At 41.2% G+C, this 21,845-nt stretch overlaps 2 protein-coding genes and 1 long non-coding RNA gene across 3 annotated transcripts; all 3 read left to right on the top strand.

The window, feature by feature from the left end:
- The first annotated feature begins 676 nt into the window (after nt 1-676).
- On the top strand, nt 677-12,667 carry LOC138608388 (major histocompatibility complex class I-related gene protein-like). Its single transcript, XM_069680965.1, has 5 exons — nt 677-768; nt 2,955-3,221; nt 10,522-10,800; nt 11,154-11,456; nt 12,195-12,667. The coding sequence occupies exons 1-5, from the start codon at nt 711-713 to the stop codon at nt 12,377-12,379; spliced, it is 1,092 nt and encodes a 363-aa protein (XP_069537066.1). The 5' UTR covers nt 677-710; the 3' UTR covers nt 12,380-12,667.
- Nucleotides 12,668-14,926: 2,259 nt separating this feature from the next.
- Nucleotides 14,927-19,531, top strand: LOC138608666 (class I histocompatibility antigen, F10 alpha chain-like). The gene is made up of 5 exons (XM_069681227.1): nt 14,927-15,042; nt 17,159-17,425; nt 18,214-18,492; nt 18,869-19,212; nt 19,463-19,531. Exons 1-5 carry the CDS (start codon nt 14,985-14,987, stop codon nt 19,529-19,531), a joined length of 1,017 nt encoding a protein of 338 aa, XP_069537328.1. The 5' UTR covers nt 14,927-14,984.
- A 19-nt stretch (nt 19,532-19,550) lies between these two features.
- On the top strand, nt 19,551-20,797 carry LOC138609271 (uncharacterized). Its single transcript, XR_011309471.1, has 2 exons — nt 19,551-19,941; nt 20,268-20,797. It is a non-coding gene; the product is annotated as an uncharacterized lncRNA (long non-coding RNA).
- The last annotated feature ends 1,048 nt before the right edge of the window (nt 20,798-21,845 follow it).

The following is a 21,845-nucleotide window of genomic DNA, read 5'->3' as shown; positions in this document are numbered from 1 at the left end:
TGATATTGACTTTAAAGAATATAAGATGTCTCCCTCCATCACATTTAATAACCTCATTTAATGTTATGATTGTGCACAGATGTATTTAAATATCAGATAATAACAGACCTCATGAGTACAATGGTTCTGCTGCACACCAACTGCAAGTTTGAGCCACTAGGGGGAGCACCTCCCCACATTTACTCTCTATAACATGTATGAAACAACGCTTCGCTTGTTGTTTGTTGTTTGTATTTGGATCAGAGCTGTTTTTAATCTCAGAACAAAAGCACAATAAGACCGACTGCATCCTCACAAACTCCATTTGATCTGCATCTGACCTCTGACCTCCCAGAAAGTTAAAACATTTGTGCTCATAGCATCACATTAACCTACAAAATATTATAGCAAATCTGAGCAGCAGGAGGTTTAATACGACTTTCACATGTGAACAAAGATGATAGAATAAAGTCCCGCGCGTCCCCCAATGCTTTCAGGTGCAATAGGGGTCTTCAGATGGGCTGGAACAAACAGACTTTACTTTCACTTTCATTGATAACCTCAGTGGGTCAGTTTTACCGAGTTACAAGTGACGTTGATGCTCAGGCTAAATTCCTATTGGCTTTAGACGGAGGTTGATGAAAGCGCTCCATTTTCTCTCACCTCATTTAATTTTAGCTCTACAAAGAAACCTAATAGCTTTAGGTTCATGAAGGGTTAAAGAAGTCACAATGAAGACTTTGATGCTCCTGACTCTCCTGGGAACAGTCCTACAGGACACGACGGCAGGTGAGTAAAGAATCATCTGAGTCGATTGATTGTAAAGAGAAAAATGTTTGTATAATGTATCAATTTTAGGTTCATATGATAGTATTTTATGTTTAGTTTCAGGAGTTAGTTTTGCAGATAATAGAAATGTTAAAGGTAAACATCTCATGTAAGAATAGTAAATCCTGTCTGTTCATGTCAATAACTCCGAGTAGTTATAAAAAAGTCTATTTATGAGAAGCATAACTACGCATCACGAACCAGTCACAGATAAATAAAGAAAACAAAGCGTTTCTGTTCACAAACTATAAATAGAGCTCTCATATTCAGTCTTTAACTTGTTCATATCCTCTTTATAGAAACAGTGTTAATTTAGTGCTATTTATCATGCTTTATTTTAGAACTGAAGTTAATATTTGTTCTAGTTTTTAATTAATTAATAATAATAATAATTGTCTTATAGTGTCTATATTTCATCTGAATTTATAACAAATAAAAAAATGTATGTTGCATATGTTCAAAAATGTTGCACATAGAAACACAATCAGCGACAACATACTGAACCTAAATATGACATTTTCCTCGTTATATAGTTTTACCTCGAAATATATATTTGAACTTATACTACATTAAAATTAATCTTAAAGCTATTTCGCAGACATTCGTCATTTTTATTGTTGGTGTCTTTGTACGTTGGTCGATAAGTATCAGTAAACTTAAAGCAGGTTTGAAGTAGTTTGGAAACATTCCCATTACAGAGTTTGTCCACCAGAGGGCACTGACGAGTTAATTTAGAAACTGAAATATGGGCTCAGTTTGTATTTTGGGCACAAAAACAAGTTTGATCTCTGAAAGTGTCCAAACAGCATCAGCCTCAAAGAACAGTATTAATCAGACTATAATCTTTGGGTATTTTATTAACTAACAAGATGTATTCCTGCACATCTTGTAAAACTTCTTCAGTGTGTGCCGTGCGTTTAACACAGAAAATGATCTACATGCACTCAGAGAGCAGACGACAGAGCAGGATTTTTAAACGATCAATTATTTAACTGGCAAAACTCACAGAAACCTGTTAGAACAAAAACAACGTTTAAATCAGGACTAAGAGAAGCTCAGTTTATGGTGGAGGGAATGTTAGAATTTAATAAATAATATTAGTTATTAAAAACAAAATTCTGCAAATAGAAAATGTGTAGAATCACTACATGTGAAATATAAATATGTTGATTAAAGATATAGAGGTGTGTCCATTCACATTTTTCTGAGATTGTCATAATGAACAGAATATTTCAATCGTACACATAATATTTTTATGAAAGACTAACGGAGTTAAATATATAATACTTTAATTTGAACAAATACATTTACATTAAAGCGAGTTACACAAGAGTCCATTTTCTTCTTTATTGATCGTATTCAGAAAAAACATTTATATCCATAAATTCTGACATCGACAAACCTCCTGATATTAAAATACAAATATATTACTGATGATTTCATTGACTAATAAAAACAGTAACAAAAGAAAAGAGTAAAACCTTCTTCTAAACCAAAGAAGATTAAATCAAATCTGTACTTCAAAACCTTATGAAGAAACTTAAGTTATTATTGGTCACTACTGATGATATAAAATTAAGACCATAAAAGATGTTATTTAATTAAATAGACAATAAATAACATTTGATTTATTGGTTTATAAATCAGATTGAATCACGTGTACATTTTGTTCAGAGGTTTGAGATTTCAGATTTCAAACTAATAAGATAACGAGTGTAAACTGCTAAAGAAGTTTCCTGAAGATTGAATGAAGACACAAACTGGAAATGAAAGTGGAGTTTCACTTCACACTAAGATATCCAGCACTAGATAAAAAGATGATTTATGACAGACTGTTTGATGTCAGTGAAAGTCAGGTACACGACTGCATGAGCTGAATTTATGACTCGTTAAATATTTCCTTTCAGAATAAAAACATTTTGAAGACACATTCATCAGAAATATTAGAATAAAAAGTTCAAGAGAAACTTTGTTTTTAAATCTACACAAATATTGTTTTAGTGTTTATTGACTGCAAAGAGATGATGAGCTTGTGTTGAATGTGCTGTAGTTCTTTTTGATTCTGTGTGCTGGATCATTAAATTGTTCAGTGATTCATTAAAGTGTCAAATAAAACCTGAAATGATCACATGAACTTTTTCTTACAGTGCCTCACTCTCTGAAGTATTTCTACACTGGGTCTTCTGGAGTCCCAAACTTCCCAGAGTTTGTAGCTGTTGGGTTGGTTGATGATGTTGAGATGATTCACTATGACAGCAACACCAGGACAGCAGAACCCAAACAGGACTGGATGAACAGAGCCTCAGAAGGCGAAGCTGACTACTGGCAGTGGCAGACTGATCTCGCTGTGGGTCAACAGCAGAGCTTCAAATCCAACATAGAAATTGTAAAGCAGCGCTTCAACCAAACTGGAGGTTTGTTCATTTTTAACTTTCTACTGATGAAATGTTGTTTATATTTTCATCTTGTATTTTAGACAGATGTGACCACACACACACACACACACACACACACACACACACACACACACACACACTCTCTCTCTCTCTCTCTCTCTCTCTCTCTGTCACACACACACACACACACTCTCTCTCACACATGCAAACACACACACACACACACACACACACACACACACACTCTCTCTCGCTCTCTCTCTCTCACACACACACACACACACTCTCGCTCTCTCTCACACACACACACACTCTCTCTCTCTCTCTCTCTCTGTCACACACACACACACACACACACTCTCTCTCTCTCTCTCTCTCTCACACACACACACACACTCTCTCTCACACATGCAAACACACACACACACACACACTCTCGCTCTCACTCACACACACACACACACACACACACACACACTCTCTCTCTCTCTCTCTCTCTCTCTCTCTCTCTTTCTCTCTCTCTGAGTGGACGGCGTGTGGCAGCGTGAGCTCCAGCGTGAGCTCCAGCGTGAGCTCCAGCGTGAGCTCCAGCGTGAGCTCCAGCGTGAGCGAGTTTCAATCTGTTGTTTGTGTTTATTTCTCTTTATTTTCTTTACTTTCTTCCTGTCTGGTGTTTTCAGGTGTAGTGTAGTTTGGTAGCGTGTCTACCAGCTCGACTGGGCAACGTGCCCGTCGTAGATGTGGGAATGGAGTTTGAGAAGTTGACACGCCGACATGCAGTGAAGCTGGTGCCGGCAGTCAGCTGCTCGGTGGAGGAGGCGAGTTTAGCGGTTGGAGAGGTGGTGGGTTACGACAGTGTGAAGTCTGCCTCCCGCATGAATGGAGCCGTTGTTATCTTTCTCGATAGCACCGTCAAAGTCGGTGAAGTGGTGGAGGAAGGTGTAGTAATTAAAGACACTTTCACCCCCGTACTCCCTCTTGTTAATCCGGCTAATAAGATAATCATCTCTAACGCCCCCCCGTTCATTGAAAATGACATGTTGGAGAGCTCTCCAGGTATGGACAGGTAGTCTCCCCGATCAAGATGGTTTGTCTCGGCTGTAAATCTTCTGAAACATGTTGTTTGTCACAGGAGGCCGGTGTTCATGGTGCTCCAGTAGAGCTGAAGCTGCCCCCCGGGGAGACAGGGTCCCTGATGCTAGAAACAAGTGTAACAGAGTCACTGAGGAGCGGCAGGAAAAGGACAGCAGACAGGGAGACGCAGAAACAGAAACAAAGTCACAGAAGGAGTCAGGTGAACAAAGTGAGATTAAAAACAGGAGGGAACAAACAGGTGTGATAAGTGAAAGTCAGGATGCAGAGTGAGCTCAGGGAAATGTAATCTCAGTGTGTGCTGACTCTGTGGAAGATGAGGACATGTCGGATGATGAGTTATTAAAAATGTCACAGAAGAGAAAGAGCCCAGAAAGTGTGCAGAACAGTGCTAAAGGGTCCAAAGTGAAGAAAGGTCTAAAGGCTGTTCCAGCAGAGTCTGACAGTGAGTTCATGTCCACACAGGAGGACGGACACAGAAGGTTCACTTTAGCTCAAATCCAGAAGTTCCTTCAGGACACTCGGGGAGCGAAGCTGGTGAAAGTAGAGAGCTACTTTCCAGACCTGCAGCGGTTTGTTGAGTCAGCTCGGCCTCTAACCAAACAGTCCGGAGCGTTTGGGGACGAAGGCCTCACAGGTCAGGAGGTTTATCGTCTCAGGAAACTGATTCTAAAAGTTAAAGCACAAATCCTTGAAGATGATGCTTAAACAGACTCTGATCTCTTTCTTTTTCTTTCTGTGGTGTGTTTTTCTTGTGTCTTCTATAAACCTCTCTCTCTCCATGTGTGACTTCAGAGTCGGCACTTTGAACCTGAACGGAGCTCGAGATGTTGCTAAAAGAGCCGCTCTGTTTCAGCTGCAGGAGTTTAAGAAGTTAGATGTGCTGATGGTTCAGGAGACACACAGCACCTCCGAGAGTGAAAGTCAGTGGAGGAGAGAGTGGGGTGGGGATGTGATCCGGAGCCATAAGTCCAGCTGTAGTGGAGGAGTTGGGATTATGTTCTCTAGAAGCTTCCTGCCTGTGTCATGTGAGGTAGAGGAAGTTATTGAAGGCTGTTTACTGAAGGTCAAAGTTCAGTATGAAAATGTTAAGCTCCCTCTGATTAATGTTTATGTACCATGCACTCATGTGGACAGACTTACTGTTCTGGGTGTGTTGTGTGACACCATCAGACGCTGCAGCAGTGACGAGTGTTTATTTCTGGGTGGAGATTTTAACTGTACAGAAAATCCAACTGGACAGGAATCACCAGGAGCCTCATGCTGCTTCATCACACAGGCTCAGACAGCTCACAGAGACTCAGGAGCTGGCTGATGTGTGGAGGAGTTTCAATCATAATCACAGACAGTACACCTGGAGTCACTCTGAAGACGATGTTTTATCTCTGGCCAGGCTGGATCGCTTGTGTTCTTTCAAACACCAGCTGAGTGTTTTTAAAGGCTGTCACATAAACCCTGTGGGCTTCACGGATCACTGTCTTGTGTTTTGTTCTGTTTTTATTAAGAAGGTCGGACTGAACAGTGCTTATTGGCATTTTAACACGGCCCTGTTACATGATAAGGCGTTTAGGGATGCTGTGGAGGATTCTGGGTCACCCACAGACAGTGTAAGTCTGACTTTGATTGTGTTCAGCAGTGGTGGGACTTTGGCAAATGTCAGATCAAACAATTGTGTCAGTATTATACTCGCAATGTCACCAGAGACATCAGCAGATCTTTGAGAGATCTAGAGACTGAAGTGGTGGAGCTCCAGCGTTTGGTAGACTCCACAGGAAATCGAGGGCTGTTGGATTCCCTTCAATCTAAAAAGTCGGCTCTAGCCAACCTGCTGGGCGTCACAGCACAGGGGGCCCTGGTCAGATCTCGTGTCCTGGATGTCACACTGATGGATGCTCCATCTCACTTCTTCTTTGGCCTGGAGAGGAAACATGGACAGAAAAAGATCATCCATTCTTTACGGTCCAGAAACGGTTCTTCCATCTCAGACTCCTCTGACAGCAGGAAGTTTGCAGCTAACTTTTACAAGGACTTCTACAGGAGTGAATTTACAGAGCGTCCAGAGGTGTGTGAGTCCTTCTATGCTGGTCTTCCTCAGGTTGGGGCAGAGGAAAATGTGAAGTTGGAGGCCCAGCTGTCCCTGCCTGAACTGTACTCTGCGTTGATGAGTCTGCAGCATGGTAGAGCTCCTGGGATTGAGTCCTTCTGGTCTGTGCTGGGGGAGGATCTGCTGGAGGTGATCAGAGACAGTTGGAGAGGGGTCGGCTGCCTCTGAGCTGCAGGAGGGCGGTCATTACTCTGCTGCCAAAGAAGAGTGACCTGCAGGAATTGAAAAACTGGAGACCGGTGTCGTTACTTTGCACAGACTATTAAATCTTGTCCAAGGTCCTGGCCTCTAGACTCAGACAGGTGATGGGCTCCATCATCCACGCTGATCAGACCCACTGTGTGCCCGGCAGGCTCATTAGTGATAACATCACTCTGATTCGAGATGTTCTGGAGGTCTCTCGTTCATTGGCTGTAGACACCGGTTTGATTTCAATAGACCAGGAAAAGGCTTTTGATCGGGTTGAACACCAGTATCTGTGGCAGACTCTAGCTGCCTTTGGGTTCAGCCCACGTGTCATAGCCAAGATCCAGGTGTTGTACTGTGGCATTGAGAGTGTTCTAAAAACCAATGGAGGTCTGAGTGCTCCTTTTAGTGTGCAGAGGGGGGTGAGGCAGGGATGTCCCTTGTCTGGCATGTTACACTCTTCAGCCATTGAACCTCTGCTTCACAAACTGACCTCAGATCTGTGCGGGGTGTGTTTTCCAGGCTCTGATGTTCATTTTAAACTGTCTGCATACGCTGATGATGCCGTTGTCCTGGTAAATAAGCAGAAAGATATTGATCTGTTAGAAAGAAATGTTAATTTATTTGGTTCCATGTCTTCTGCCAAAGTGAACTGGGTGAAAAGTGAGGCTGTCATGTTGGGGGAGAGGCTGAGGGATCAGCTCAGTCTACCTGGAGGTCTGGTCTGGAAAAAAGGAGGTCTGAAATATCTGGGAGTCTTTTTGGGGAATGAGACCTTTGTAAAGAAAAATTGGGAAAGTGTTGTGGAAAAGGTCAAAGGTCGTCTTAAGAAATGGAGGTGGTTGTTGCCTAAAATGTGTTTTAGAGGGCGGGTACTTGTGGCCAATAGTCTGGTCTCCTCTGCTCTGTGGCACATGTTGGCCTGTGTTGATCCTCCTCCCTCTCTCCTGTCTGACGTCCAAAAAGTGTTGGTGGATTTTTTCTGGGACAGGCTGCATTGGGTTCCTCAGAGTGTGCTCGTTCTCCCTAAAGAGGAGGGAGGGCAGGGTCTGGTTCATCTAGCCAGTAGGGGTGCTACTGTCCGCCTTCAGTTCATGCAGAGACTGCTCACTGGGCCCGCTGACCTGGTGTGGAGGCCGCTGTCCTGCTGTATCCTGCAGCGTTTTGGTGGACTGGGACTGAGCTCTGTTTTTAATGGATTTAAAGAAAGTGAACATGTCCTCTCTGCCAGGGTTTTATCGGAGTGTTTTTACAGTGTGGACTCTGCTGAAGAAGCAGAGACAGGAACAGGCAGACTCTCTGTACTGGCTGCTTAAAGAGCCGGTGTTGTGTGGCGGACACTTGGGCTCTCCTCGCTGGGCTGGACCCACTCTGTCCAGAATGTTCCTCTCTGCCAGGATCTCTACGCTGGGGCAGGTGGTGGAGCCGACTGGACCTCAGTTGGACAATCCGGCTGGTCTGGCTGCTCGTCTGGGAGTGAGATCCACACGGATCATAAGACAGTTACTGAGGTGCTGGAAACATCAGCTGACAGGGCACCAGTGGTCTCTACTTACTGACTATGGTGACGGCTCTCTGCTGCCAGACAGCTCTGACCCCTACCCTGCTCTCGCACTGCTTCCTGACCTGAAGGACTGCTCTGGTCTTTTACTGGCTTCCACCAACACTGCAGGTGTTTCTTTAAGTGACGGGGCGGGGAAGACTTTTTACAAACTGATTGTTAATACTGTACATAAAAAAACCTGAATGGTCGCAGTGACACCCCCTGGAGGACTTATCTGGGGCTCAGTCCTGAGGCCAGACCTGAGTGGAGGTCTCTGTACAAACCCCCCCCGATCAAGAAACATGCAGACCTACAGTGGAGGATCCTACATGGCATCATAGCTGTCACTGCTTTTATTTCTGTTCTGAATGTCAGTGTGCCGGATACGTGTCCTTCCTGTGAGCACAGGGAGACAGTGTTTCACTGCTCTTTAGAGTGCACTCGTCTGACTCCTCTGTTTGTTTTACTGGGAAAGTTTTTTGGCTGTTTTAAAGAGATTTTTACTAAACAGGTTTTTATCTGTGGGTTCAAATACACTCGGCACCAAAAGCATAAATGTCAGAGCGTAAATTTCCTCCTGGGACAAGCAAAGATGGCCATATATGTGAGCAGGAAGAGGAAGGTGGGGGAATCTTTGGAGCTTCATGTAAAGCTACTGTTTGAGAAAATGTTGAAGTCCAGGTTGTTGTTGGACTTCAGTTTTTACGGAGCCAACCAGGACCTGGAGAGTTTCCAGTCAGTCTGGGCTCATGAGAGGGTGCTGTGCTCTGTGGTGGAGGGTCAGCTGTTGGTGGGAGACATGCTGAAGTGAAACTGTGAATGTGATTGGTGCGTTTAAAACAAGGATGTGTTATGTTTTTGTACAGTGTGAAGAGTGATCAATAAAGATCTGGTTAAAAATCAAATCTCACACACACACACACACACACACACACACACACACACACACACACACACAGTCAGGAGTGTGTCACTGACGTAGTTGAAGCTGTTTGGAGGCGTTTCTTGTCTGAAACACAGTCGGACTCACAGAAACATCACTGACACTCAGACTGCTGGATGCTGCTAAACTGCCCTGATGCAGCGTTTCGGTCCATCCCATAATAACCTTCAGAGATTATTAACCCTTTATCTCCACTAGATTAGACCACAATAACTCGACTGGGCTGCCCACAGTCAGTCGGTCCATATGAACTCTCCTGTAGAAAACCTGTTGATCACAACAGCTCTACAACACACAGCTGATAGAGGAACGTCAGCGCCTGGTTTCTAAAACTAAGGTGCAGGACTGTAAATGGGACACAGGCTGCTTGTGCTGGGTCCGCACATGAGAGGAGGAGCAGCGTGTGTTAATGAACGTGGCTGACAGGACGACATGATGAATGTGTGATTGTGATCAGAGGTTTAAAAAGTGTAACAGCTCGACTCTGCTGCACTGACCACACTGTGTCCATGATATATAAAGAGCAGAAACACAGATCAGATTAATTGAACTGGACCTCAGTGTGTCTCTGACATAATATACTATTGAAAGAAATGAAATGCTGTTCAGTGTTGCTCAGACGGAAGAAGCAACTTAAAGATTTCATCTTTTTGCCTCTGGGACGTTGTGATGAACTTATTTGACTTTTTAAAGACATTTAACAGATTAAACTATTTATTGATTAATTAAAAAAATAGTCATAACATAATCAAACATGACAAACATGATTAGTTTGTTCTCTCAAAATGTAGAAAACAGATGAGATCAGATTATCTCCACTGTGCTGACCACAGTGTGTCGGTTCGTCCTCTCAGGCAGCATCAAGCCGACGCCTGCAGGTAGAAACAGCTGTCGGTTGTGTCGAATGATTGACTGATGGATGGACCAATCAGGACGCACAGACTGCCTCCCAGTCTCCATAGTGGTCCTGGTGGTCTCTGCCTTATTGTGAGCAGTTGTAGTAACACACTGCTGAACACTGTGCTGGCTGAGCAGGAGGAGTCTACAGACTGATCCTGGACTGAGACTCTCCTTCAGTGGAAGCTTCTAGAGCAGCTCGGGGTTTTGAGTGTGTGTGTGTGTGTGTGTGTGTGTGTGTGTGTGTGTGTTGGTCTCAGTGTGTCTCTGTGGTAATAAAACAACAGCAGGATGTGAACTGTGTTAGGATGTCACTCTGTTTCCCAGCAGTCTCTCTCTCTCTCTCTCTCTCTCTCTCTCTCTAAACCGTCCACACTGTCCACATGATGATTGGCTGTGAGCGTCTTCCATCCAGCCAATAACAGCAGGAGGTGTAGGTGCTCTGTGTTGGTGTGTGTGGATCAGTGTGTCTCTGAGGTGGAGATGTGAAATCAACTGATAAAAGATGACTGGGCTGTGATCTCACTCTGCTCTCTCTCTCTCTCTCTCTCAGGTATCCACCTTTACCAGCAGATGTACGGCTGTGAGTGGGATGACGAGACTCAAGAAGTTAATGGTTATGAACAGTATGGTTATGATGGAGAAGACTTCATAGCATTCGACCTGAAGACAGAGACATGGATCGCTCCAACACCACAGGCTGTCATCAGCAAACACAAGTGGGATAATAACAAAGCTTTCATAGCCCAGAAGAAGAACTACTTCACCCAGATTTGCCCTGAGTGGCTGAAGAAGTATGTGGACTATGGGAGGAGCTCTCTGATGAGAACAGGTAGAATCACATGACCTGATGTGTTTTTATTAGGACGACGTTCATACACCTCTTCTCTTCCTGACATGACAATAAATGTTACACACATTTCTCTTTCTCTCCTGCTCTCTCTTCATCTTTCTGCTTCTCTCTCTCTGTTCCTACTTTTTATATCTGTTCCTCTCTGCTACATATCTTTTTTTTTCTCACACTCTGCCCCTCCCATATTTATATCATTTACACTCCAGTGAGCTTCATTTTCTTTGCATAGGTACTATAAATATAATCTTGATGTTAGTAAGGCATTTAAATACATGACAGTTAACAGGAATGATGATAAAGAAACTATAATCTGTCTTTCTCTCTCTCTCCAGACCTCCCCTCAGTGTCTCTCCTCCAGAAGACTTCCTCCTCTCCAGTCAGCTGCCACGCTACAGGTTTGTACCCTAACAGCGCCGTGATGTTCTGGAGGAAAGATGGAGAGGAGCTTTATGAGGGCGTGGACCACGGAGAGATCCTCCCCAACCACGACGGATCCTTCCAGATGAGTGTCGAGCTGAAGCTTCCATCAGAGTCCTCTGCAGACTGGGGGAAGTACGAATGTGTGTTTCAGCTCTCTGGTGTGAAGGAGGACATCGTCACCAAGCTGGACAAAGTCGCGATCAGGACCAACGAAGGTAAGACTGGAGTCAGAGGGGATGAGAGTGGGAAGTTCACTGTAACAGTCCTGTGTTGGAAGGGAAGTTTTGTTTCCTTATATTGTTTTTCACTCACTTTCATCAAGTTTTTTATACATTTAATAAACAGTTTGAAGGCTGAGATTAGTATGAAACCAATGTAAGTGTCCACCTCTGGACCCTGACAGCAAAACAATAAAAGAATAAAAAGAAACTTTTATCAGATTTAAATGATTTGTTTCAAAGGATTATAGATGACTGCAGCTGTTTGTGCTGTCTGTCCGCTCTTTACTGACCTTTGATCAACACAGACAAATGTCAATAATGAAACACAAAAAAGTGTTTTTGTTCAGTTTATATTTTTGATAAAGACTTCTTTTTATTTACCTCCAATAGAAGACATTTTTTAGAAAGTTGTCTGAAGATTATTGTAAAAAGAATTTACTCAAACAAGTTTAGAGTGTTTTTTTTTCAGTCATTGTGTAACCATTTACATGTTCAGAGATTATAGGCACTGTATTTTACTTCATGTCAGTTTTAGGAGATGAGTTCATGGACTTGTTCAGAGATTCAGCATCAATACAGTAATTATCTACAGACAGGATGAGAGTTAACATCAGCAGCACAAACAAACTGTGCTTATATTCAGGATTATGGTCTGACTGGCAGATGTTCTTCTCTTTAACCTGCTTCACCTGCTCAGGTTGTGACTGTGTTTTGTTGTTTTATGCTCAACAGGGAATTCCATGCACGTGACCATCGGCATCATTGCTGCAGTGCTTGTTCTTGCTCTCGCCCTCATCGCTGCCGTTGTGTTCATGTTGAAGAAGAGGAATGGTGAGAGACCAAAGCAGAAACATGAAGTCATTTTATTTTCTGTATTTTCTTTCTCGACTTTTTTTCTGTCCAGTTTGCAAAAGTGAAACAAATGATCTTCTTAACATTTAAAATGTGTTTTTATCAACGTTAAGCGCTGTAAGACCCAGAAACAGTTTAATTATAATTTGACTGCAGCACGATGATGTAAGGAAGAGGCCATCAGAAAAGAAATAGTGTAAGATTTAAACAAAAGTCATAAGGATTTATTTATCAGTTTGAGTTGGTATTAGAGAGGATCATCACTGGACTGAAGGTGACACTGTCTGAAATATTTAACGGTTACATCTTTAATAATGTGTTTGTATTTATTTTCAGCCAAACGCCCTCCATCTCGTAAGTCTGCAGCTTGTTAACATTGTGCTTCTGACCTCACAGCTGTGTACAACCCTGTCGTGGAGCAAGAAAAGATGCTTGAGAATCAAAATGCCTAAAAGACAAACACACCACCCTGAACACAGTGAGTAGCATCACATAGGCCGTGAACTTGTTGCTTTAAAGCTGCTTTAAACTGTTCAAAGGAACCTTCTGTGATTCTTTATTATTGTAACATGTTGGTGACACATTTTAGCTGTCAATAAAATATTTGACCATAAACTCGTCTTCTACAAAAATAAGTGAAACTGTTGGATTGATGATTGAAGCAAACATATTTTAGGTCTCAATGACTTTTAATATTCAGCTTTGTGGAAACTTACTCTGCAAACATTTATGAAGTTATTTTGTTTTTGATTTCATGTTTATTTTTTCTTCTCTGTTTTTTCTTCTTCAGGTTTATGGATAAGTTATAAGCAGCACTTCCAACACGTTCTCCTGGAAATTTATTCCACCTTAACCCTAATGCGCAAATCCTTGCCACCCCCAGTGGACACAAACCCACACACACACACGCATACACACAATGTAAAAACATCATAACAAAATTTATTTTCCAGTTGTGTAAATATTGTTTGTATATTTCTGTAAAACTGATGAAATGTTTTGATTGATAAGGCTCGAGCTATAGGGAGGGCACAATTTTAATCCTTTTAGACTGAAGTGCAGCTTTTGACACCGTAGATCACGCCATTTGAATTGATCGTCTTAAAAATTGATTTGGTATCAGGGACTCTGCACTTAGTTGGTTTTATTCTTACCTTTTAGAACGAACCTTTGCGGTCACCATAGGTAAATACTCGTCTTCTGCCACTACAATTACCTGTGGTGTACCGCAAGGTTCAGTTTTAGGTCCGATTTTATTTTCAATTTACATGCTGCCACTTGGCCAAATAATGCAGCGCCACAATGTTTCCTTTCATTGCTATGCAGAAGACCCACAGATCTACCTTCCACTGAGACCTGGGGACCCTAGAAGCCTAGCTGCTGTCAAAGATTATCTCAGTGACATAAGCTGTTGGATGGCTGAGAACTTTCTCCAATTAGATAACTCCAAAACAGAAATAGTACTAACCAATCCACATAACTCCACCCTCCATCTCGATAGCGGCCTTTCTGATAATGTAAAGCTCACCGCCAGAAACCTTGGCGTAATATTCGACCGCGACCTTACATTTGACCCACATATAAAGAGAGTTGTACAGTCCTGCTCTCTTCTTAAAACTGACTTCTATAGACTTGCTTTTATGTGATGTCGTCTTCTTATTGGCTCTTATTTATGTTTTTAAAATGTCAATTTCACCTTATTCTTACTTTTCCTTCTTTCATTGTTTTTATTGATCCTTTATCTCCTTTATTGCTTTTAGTGCTTCCATCTCTTTCGTTGCGTAATGATTTGATTCCTTTTTATTGCTTGTATTGCTTTAAGCTCTTTATTGTTTTTATTATCTTTTACTGGTTTCTATCTCTTCTATTGCTTTTACAGCTTTTATTTCTTTTTGCATTATTTCCTTTCTTTATCCCTTTTAGGTATTTTATTTAAAATATAATTTATGTGTTTAAGGTTTTTCATTATTTATTAGGATTATGTTGTTGTTGTTTTCCATAATATGTTAAGTCAATATTAAGGATTCAGAGGTATGATAGCATCTCAGTACGATGTGAACAAATTGTAATGTTTTGATTAGAGTTTAGTGCCTACATGTACCAGGATGCATTGCGAGCCAGAACCCACAGCCTTGGCCTACCTCTGCTGTCTTTCTTCACAATATATCCATACCATGTATGGAACACTTTGGATTGTTGTTTTGTTGTTTATATTTGGATCAGAGCTGTTTTCAATCTAAGAACAAAAGCACAATAAAACTCTACTACATCCTCATAAACTCCATTTCATCTGTATCTGACCTTTGACCTCCCAAAAAGTTAAAACATATGTGCTCATAGCATCACATTAGCATAATATTACAGAAAATCTGAGCAGCAGGAGGCATGTGAACAAAGATCATAGAATAAAGTCCCGCGCGTCCCCCAATGCTCTCGGGTGGGCTAAAACAAAGTGACTGTACTTTCACTTTCATTGATAACCTCAGTGGGTCAGTTTTACCGAGTTACCAGTGATTTTGATGCTCTGGCTAAATTTCTAGTGGCTGTTACGGAGGTTGATGTCAGTGCTCCATTTTCTCTCACCTCATTTTACCCTCAGAGCTCGAGCTAGCGGGACAGAGAAACTTATAAGTTTAAAGTTCATCAAAGTTAAAGAAGTCACAGGTCACAATGAAGACTTTGGTGCTCCTGACTCTCCTGGGAACAGTCCTACATGACACGACGGCATGTGAGTAAAGAATCATCTGAGTCGATTGATCGTATTTTTATATAATATACATATCAGTTTAAGATTCCATCCATCCATCCATTATCTATACCGCTTATCCTGATCGGGGTCGCGGGGGTGCTGGAGCTTATCCCAGCTGTCATCGGGTGAAAGGTGGGGTACACCCTGGACTGGTCGCCAGTCAATCACAGGGCTGACGCATAGAGACAAACAAACTTTCTCATTCACACCCACACTATGGTCAACTAAAGTCACCAATTAACCTAACAAGCATGTCTTTGGACTGTGGGAGGACGCCGGAGACCCCGGAGAGAACCCACACGTGCACGGGGAGAACATGCAAACCCCGCACAGAAAGGCCAACTTTGTCCAAACCGGGGTTTGGACCAGTGACCTTCTAGCTGTGAGGCAACAGCGCTGCAGCCCAATTTAAGATTCGTATTATTATTTGATGTTTAGTTTCAGGAGGGTTTTTTTTGCAGATCATAGAGATGTTAAAGGTAAACATCTCATTTCAAGTGAGTAAATCGTGTCTGTTCCTGTCATTACCGCCTAGTAGTCATAAGAAAAGTCTTTATCTGGGAAGTGTTGAAGAAAGCACATTTGTCTTCTCCTACAAAAGAGCAACTCGAGATATTTTTTCGGCCCAATTTATATCATGACGGCCATAAATGCTAAAATTGCAGCGTAGCTACGCAGCACGAACCAGTCACACACACATAGATAAAGAAAATAGGCAGAAAGGCGTCAAAACAAAGCGATTCTGTTCAAAAACTATAAATAGAGCTCTTAAATTCAGTCTTTAACTTCATGAGCCTTTTGTAGAAAGTGTGTTGTTCATTTAGTGCTATTAAACATGACTGTTATTTTAGGACTACAATTAATATTGCTTCTATTTTTAATTTATTACAATAATAATTGTCTCACGGTGTCTATATTTCATCAGAACTGTGAACAAATAACTCAAATAGTGAACATAGATATACATTGACAAAATACTAAACCTAAATATTAAGGTTACCTCGTAATATTGTTTTACCTCTAAATATATATTTTTACCTTATACTATATTAAGATAAACCTTGAAGCTATTCCCCAGATAATCCTCATCTTTATTGAGTTTTGTTGGTTTTGTCAGATCACATCACACTGACAGTTATTACATTCACTCTTTGTACAATAACAGGCTGTTTAGCAGAGACAGATCAAAAAAGTCACTATATATCTGCTGATGTTAGCTTATTACAGATGTGTTGGCATCTGTATGTTGGTCGACAAGTATCAGTAAACAGGTTTGAAGTAGTTTGGCAACATTCCCATTACCGAGTTTGTCCACCAGAGGGCACTGACGAGTTTATTTTGAAACTGAAATATGGGCTCAGTTTGGATTTTGGCCACGAAAACAAGTTTAATCTCTGAAAGTGTTCACATCAGCATCAGCCTCAAAACCCAGCATTGATCAGGCTATAAGGTTTGGGTATTTTATTAACAGGGATTATATTTAATCCTGCACAGATTTGTAAAACATTTTCAGTGTGTGCAGTGCGTGATTTTTTATAAGTGCAGTTTAACACAGAAAATGATCTACACAAATTCAGAGAGCAGACGACGTGCGGGATTCTGAAATGATCAAATATTTAACTGGCAAAACTCACAGAAACCTGTTAGAACAAAAACAACGTTTAAATCAGGACTAAGAGACACTCAGTTTATGGTGGAGGGAATGTTAAAATTAAATGAATAATATTAGTTATTTAAAAATATAAAAATATGTTTATTAAAAATGTAGAGGTGTGTCATTATTAACGGAAAATTTTAATTGTACATAAAATAATCTTATCAGTGAAATAAGGAGTTAAATATATAATAATTGTTGAGTTTGTACAAATATATTTACATTAAAGCGAGTTACACTTGAGTAAAAAATGTTTATATTAGAATAAAAAGTTCAAGAGAAACTTTTTTTACTTTATTTATTGACCACAAAGAGATGATGAGCTTGTGTTGAATGTGCTGTAGTTCTTTTTGATTCTGTGTGCTGGATCATTAAATTGTTCAGTGATTCATTAAAGTGTCAAATAAAACCTGAAATGATCACATGAACTTTTTCTTACAGTTCCTCACTCTCTGAAGTATTTCTACACTGCGTCTTCTGGAGTCCCAAACTTCCCAGAGTTTGTGACTGTTGGGTATGTTGATGACATTCAGATAGATTACTATGACAGTGACACCAGGAGAGCAGAACCCAAACAGGACTGGATGAGCAGAGTCACAGAAGGCGAAGCTGACTACTGGGAGAGGGAGACTGAGGTCGCTGTGGGTCAACAGCAGGCCTCCAAATCCAACATAGAAATTGCAAAGCAGCGCTTCAACCAAACTGGAGGTTTGTTCATGTTTAACTTTCTACTGATGAAATGTTTGTATTTTCATCCTCACTCACTCACTCTCTCTCCTCAGTGTGTCTCTGACATAATATACTATTGAAATAAGATGTTTTTGCCTCTGGGACGTTGTGATGAACTTATTTTACTTTTTAAAGACATTTAACAGATTAAACTATTTATTGATTAATTAAAAAAATAGTCATAACATAATCAAACATGACAAACATGATTAGTTTGTTCTCTCAAAATGTAGAAAACAGATGAGATCAGATTATCTCCACTGTGCTGACCACAGTGTGTCGGTTCGTCCTCTCAGGCAGCATCAAGCCGACGCCTGCAGGTAGAAACAGCTGTCGGTTGTGTCGAATGATTGACTGATGGATGGACCAATCAGGACGCACAGACTGCCTCCCAGTCTCCATAGTGGTCCTGGTGGTCTCTGCCTTATTGTGAGCAGTTGTACTAACACACTGCTGAACACTGTGCTGGCTGAGCAGGAGGAGTCTACAGACTGATCCTGGACTGAGACTCTCCTTCAGTGGAAGCTTCTAGAGCAGCTCTCTCTCGCTCTAAACCGTCCACACTGTCCACATGATGATTGGCTGTGAGCGTCTTCCATCCAGCCAATAACAGCAGGAGGTGTAGGTGCTCTGTGCTGGTGTGTGTGGATCAGTGTGTCTGTGGTGGAGATGTGAAATCAACTGATAAAAGATGACTGGGCTGTGATCTCACTCTGCTCTCTCTCTCTCTCTCTCTCTCTCTCTCTCTCTCTCTCTCTCTCTCTCAGGTGTCCACCTTGTCCAGCAGATGTACGGCTGTGAGTGGGATGATGAGACTGGAGAAGTTTATGGTTATGAACAGTTTGGTTATGATGGAGAAGACTTCATAGCATTCGACCTGAGGACAGAGTCATGGATCGCTCCAACACCACAGGCTGTCATCACCAAACACAAGTGGGATAATAACAAAGCTCAAATAGCACAGACCAAGAACTACTTCACCCAGATTTGCCCTGAGTGGCTGAAGAAGTATGTGGACTATGGGAGGAGCTCTCTGCTGAGAACAGGTAGAACCACATGACCTGATGTGTTTTTATTAGCACAACGTTCATACACCTCTTCTCTTCCTGACATGACAATAAATGTTACACACATTTGTCTTTCTCTCCTGCTCTCTCTTCATCTTTCTGCTTCTCTCTCTCTGTTCCTACTTTTTATATCTGTTCCTCTCTGCTACATATCTTTTTTTTCTCACACTCTGCCCCTCCCATATTTATATCATTTACACTCCAGTGAGCTTCATTTTCTTTGCATAGGTACTATAAATATAATATTTGTGTTTTAAGGCATTTAAATACATGACAGTTAACAGGAATTATGATAGTAATCAACAGTAAATGATGACAAAGAAACTATAATCTGTCTTTCTCTCTCTCTCTCCAGACCTCCCCTCAGTGTCTCTCCTCCAGAAGACTTCCTCCTCTCCAGTCAGCTGCCACGCTACAGGTTTCTACCCTGACAGGGCCGTGATGTTCTGGAGGAAAGATGGAGCGGAGCTTCATGAGGACGTGGACCACGGAGAGATCCTCCCCAACCACGACGGATCCTTCCAGATGAGTGTCGAGCTGAAGCTTCCATCAGAGTCCTCTGCAGACTGGGGGAAGTACGAATGTGTGTTTCAGCTCTCTGGTGTGAAGGAGGACATCGTCACCAAGCTGGACAAAGTCGCGATCAGGACCAACGAAGGTAAGACTGGAGTCAGAGGGGATGAGAGTGGGAAGTTCACTGTAACAGTCCTGTGTTGGAAGGGAAGTTTTGTGTCCTTATATTGTTTTTCACTCACTTTCATCAAGTTTTTTATACATTTAATAAACAGTTTGAAGGCTGAGATTAGTATGAAACCAATGTAAGTGTCCACCTCTGGACCCTGACAGCAAAACAATAAAAGAATAAAAAGAAACTTTTATCAGATTTAATTAAACATTCATAATTTGTAAGTTAATCTTTCATCATGTACGCTTCTACATCTACGTGTAGACATACTGTGAACACACTCAGATTTATTCATGCCTCTGTAACACTGACGAGCAGTTTTACAGCCCTTAACAAACACTTAAAGGTAGTTTGTTGCTTGTGGTTAGACGGTGGAGTTTCTCTGTTTCCGACTGTATTGTGGATATTGTTTTGGATTTTAGGGGGAAAGGGTTAAAGGCAGTGTTTTCTCTTGGTATAATGTTTGTTTTGTCAAGTTTAATTCGTGTACAAGAGACAAAGTGAGCTGTGTGCTTCGGACAAGATACACGTGTTAGTTGAAGGTTTGAATTCTGGAGTTAAGAAAGAAACTAGAAGAGAGGATCAGAGGACAGAGGAGAAAAGATATTTGTTCATGTGAGAACTAAAATGACTTGTCTTCGCTTTGTGTTTCAGCCGACTTCAACGATCCCCTGATGACAACTCTGAGCTCTCTCAGAAACTGAATCCAGAAGCTGAATGAGAAACAGGCCGCCCTGCACACCGTGAGTTTCTTCATATTGGACATGGACTATTCGCACAGCTAACAAAGCTGAACCTTCAGCAGCAGCTCAGTGTAATTCAAATGTCATAAATGAACCTTCACAAGAACAAACTCAGAAAAACAAATGTATTAAAAAGTGTTGAACTAACTTCAAAAACATGACATTTAATAAATACTTGATTTCCAAATGTTCAGACTGAAATGACTGAATTATAAATATTGTGGGTTTTAATGACTGTACATATGTTGCTCTGTGAATTGATATTTCCAAACATTTATAAGATAATTTATGGTTCTATTTGACCTTTTTTTTTTTTATCTCTTCAGGTTTCTAAAGCCTTTTTGCACCCGCGCAATCAATCTAGCAGTGGTCTCTGTGTGTCCCTCCTGGTGATGAACTGGAGTCCACCTCTCGCACTCTCCAGTCCCCCGTGAGTCTCAGCCAGATGAGCCAGGAGGAAATGATGGATAGACTTTGTCTGTGTGTTATCACTGTGCTGAATCTTTATTCGTACATAAGACATGGACAATCAATCAGTCTGGTTACACACACACACACACACACACACACACTAGTTTGCTTGATTATTTCTATGAAACTGATCAAATGTAAAGATTTAGTTGTTTTTTTACCAGACTGGAGCAAAAAGTAATTTCCGTCTTCTGAATTAATCAGGATCATGTTCTTGGTTTTGTTTCATATCAAATCTCTTTTGATCTGTTTTGAAACACACAGAAACCGAACATTGATGCTTAAAATCTCTTCTTGTGTTAAAGTCAATTAATGCCGCTGACCTGCTGTTTCACACCTTTGGTTCTGTAAGTTTGCTTTTAATAAAAGTCCCTCATACTCCAAATGTCTCTCTTCCTGTTGTTCGACACACACGTATACACTAAACGCTGACACATCTATAGCTCACACATATATAGGCTCACACATCTATAACACATCTACAGCTACAATTTGGTGGAATAAACTTGTTTTTTCTGCCCTTTGTGCTTCACACCTTGTGACTTTTAGTTCATTTATATAAATGATGCATGGCTCAAAACATCTGAAACAATTGTTTGAAAAAAAGACTGAAATTGTGAAGTAACTTTTTTACAGTTTAATTACACTCGTCACACAGAAGGGGAGTAAAAGAATCTGTCATGAGTTTCTAGTTTAGTTCTGGTTTTGTCTTGTATTTTGGTGTTTAGTTATTATTTCTTGTGTTACCTTTTCACTTTGTCCCTTGTCATGAGTTTTCATCGTTTAGTTTTGTATTTAGTTTATTCTGTGTTCTTGTCAGTGTTTAGTCTTGTTAAGTATTTCACTTGTGTCTTTTTGATTAGATCACTTCCTGTTTTACTTTGTCACCTTGTCTCTCGTGTTGGTCCACTTCCTGCCTTTGTGTTTCCCGCTTGTTTGATTATGTGCCCTGCCCTAATTGTTTTCACCTGCCCCTTGATTGTCTCACCTGTGTCTGATTAGCCTCACCTCCTAAGTGTATTTAGTCTTTGTGCTCCCCTGCTACGTCGCCTGTTCATTGTCGTCCTTCCTCTGGAGTTTAATCTATGTCCATGACCTGCACTTGGTTCCTTGTGTTTCCTTCCCTGGATCTTCTTTGTGCTTCCCCTGACCCCTCGTGTCCCTTGGATTACCTGTTCCTGGTTTTGTTGTACGTTTTTTGCTCTGTCTTTTGATTTTCCTTTTTTGTCTTTTGTTGGATTTTAGATTTTGTTTTTGCATTTTTTGCCTTTTGTTTATCAAACTTATATCAAAGGCTGCATCTGGGTCCTCACCTTTTTATTTAAATTGAAACCATGACAGAATCAATGTAGAAATCATTGTGATATCTGCTGTTCTGTGGGAATTGTCAATACTTACCCATGTGTGATATCATGTCTGTGTCATAGTCGGGG

Source organism: Semicossyphus pulcher, unplaced genomic scaffold, assembly GCF_022749685.1.
Source record: "Semicossyphus pulcher isolate SPU_LCO1_2020_fin unplaced genomic scaffold, fSemPul1.0.p SCAF_5, whole genome shotgun sequence".
In the NCBI taxonomy this organism is placed as follows: Eukaryota; Metazoa; Chordata; class Actinopteri; order Labriformes; family Labridae; genus Semicossyphus; species Semicossyphus pulcher.
Note: the sequence above shows the minus strand (reverse complement) of the source record. Positions and strands in the feature narration are given on the sequence as shown.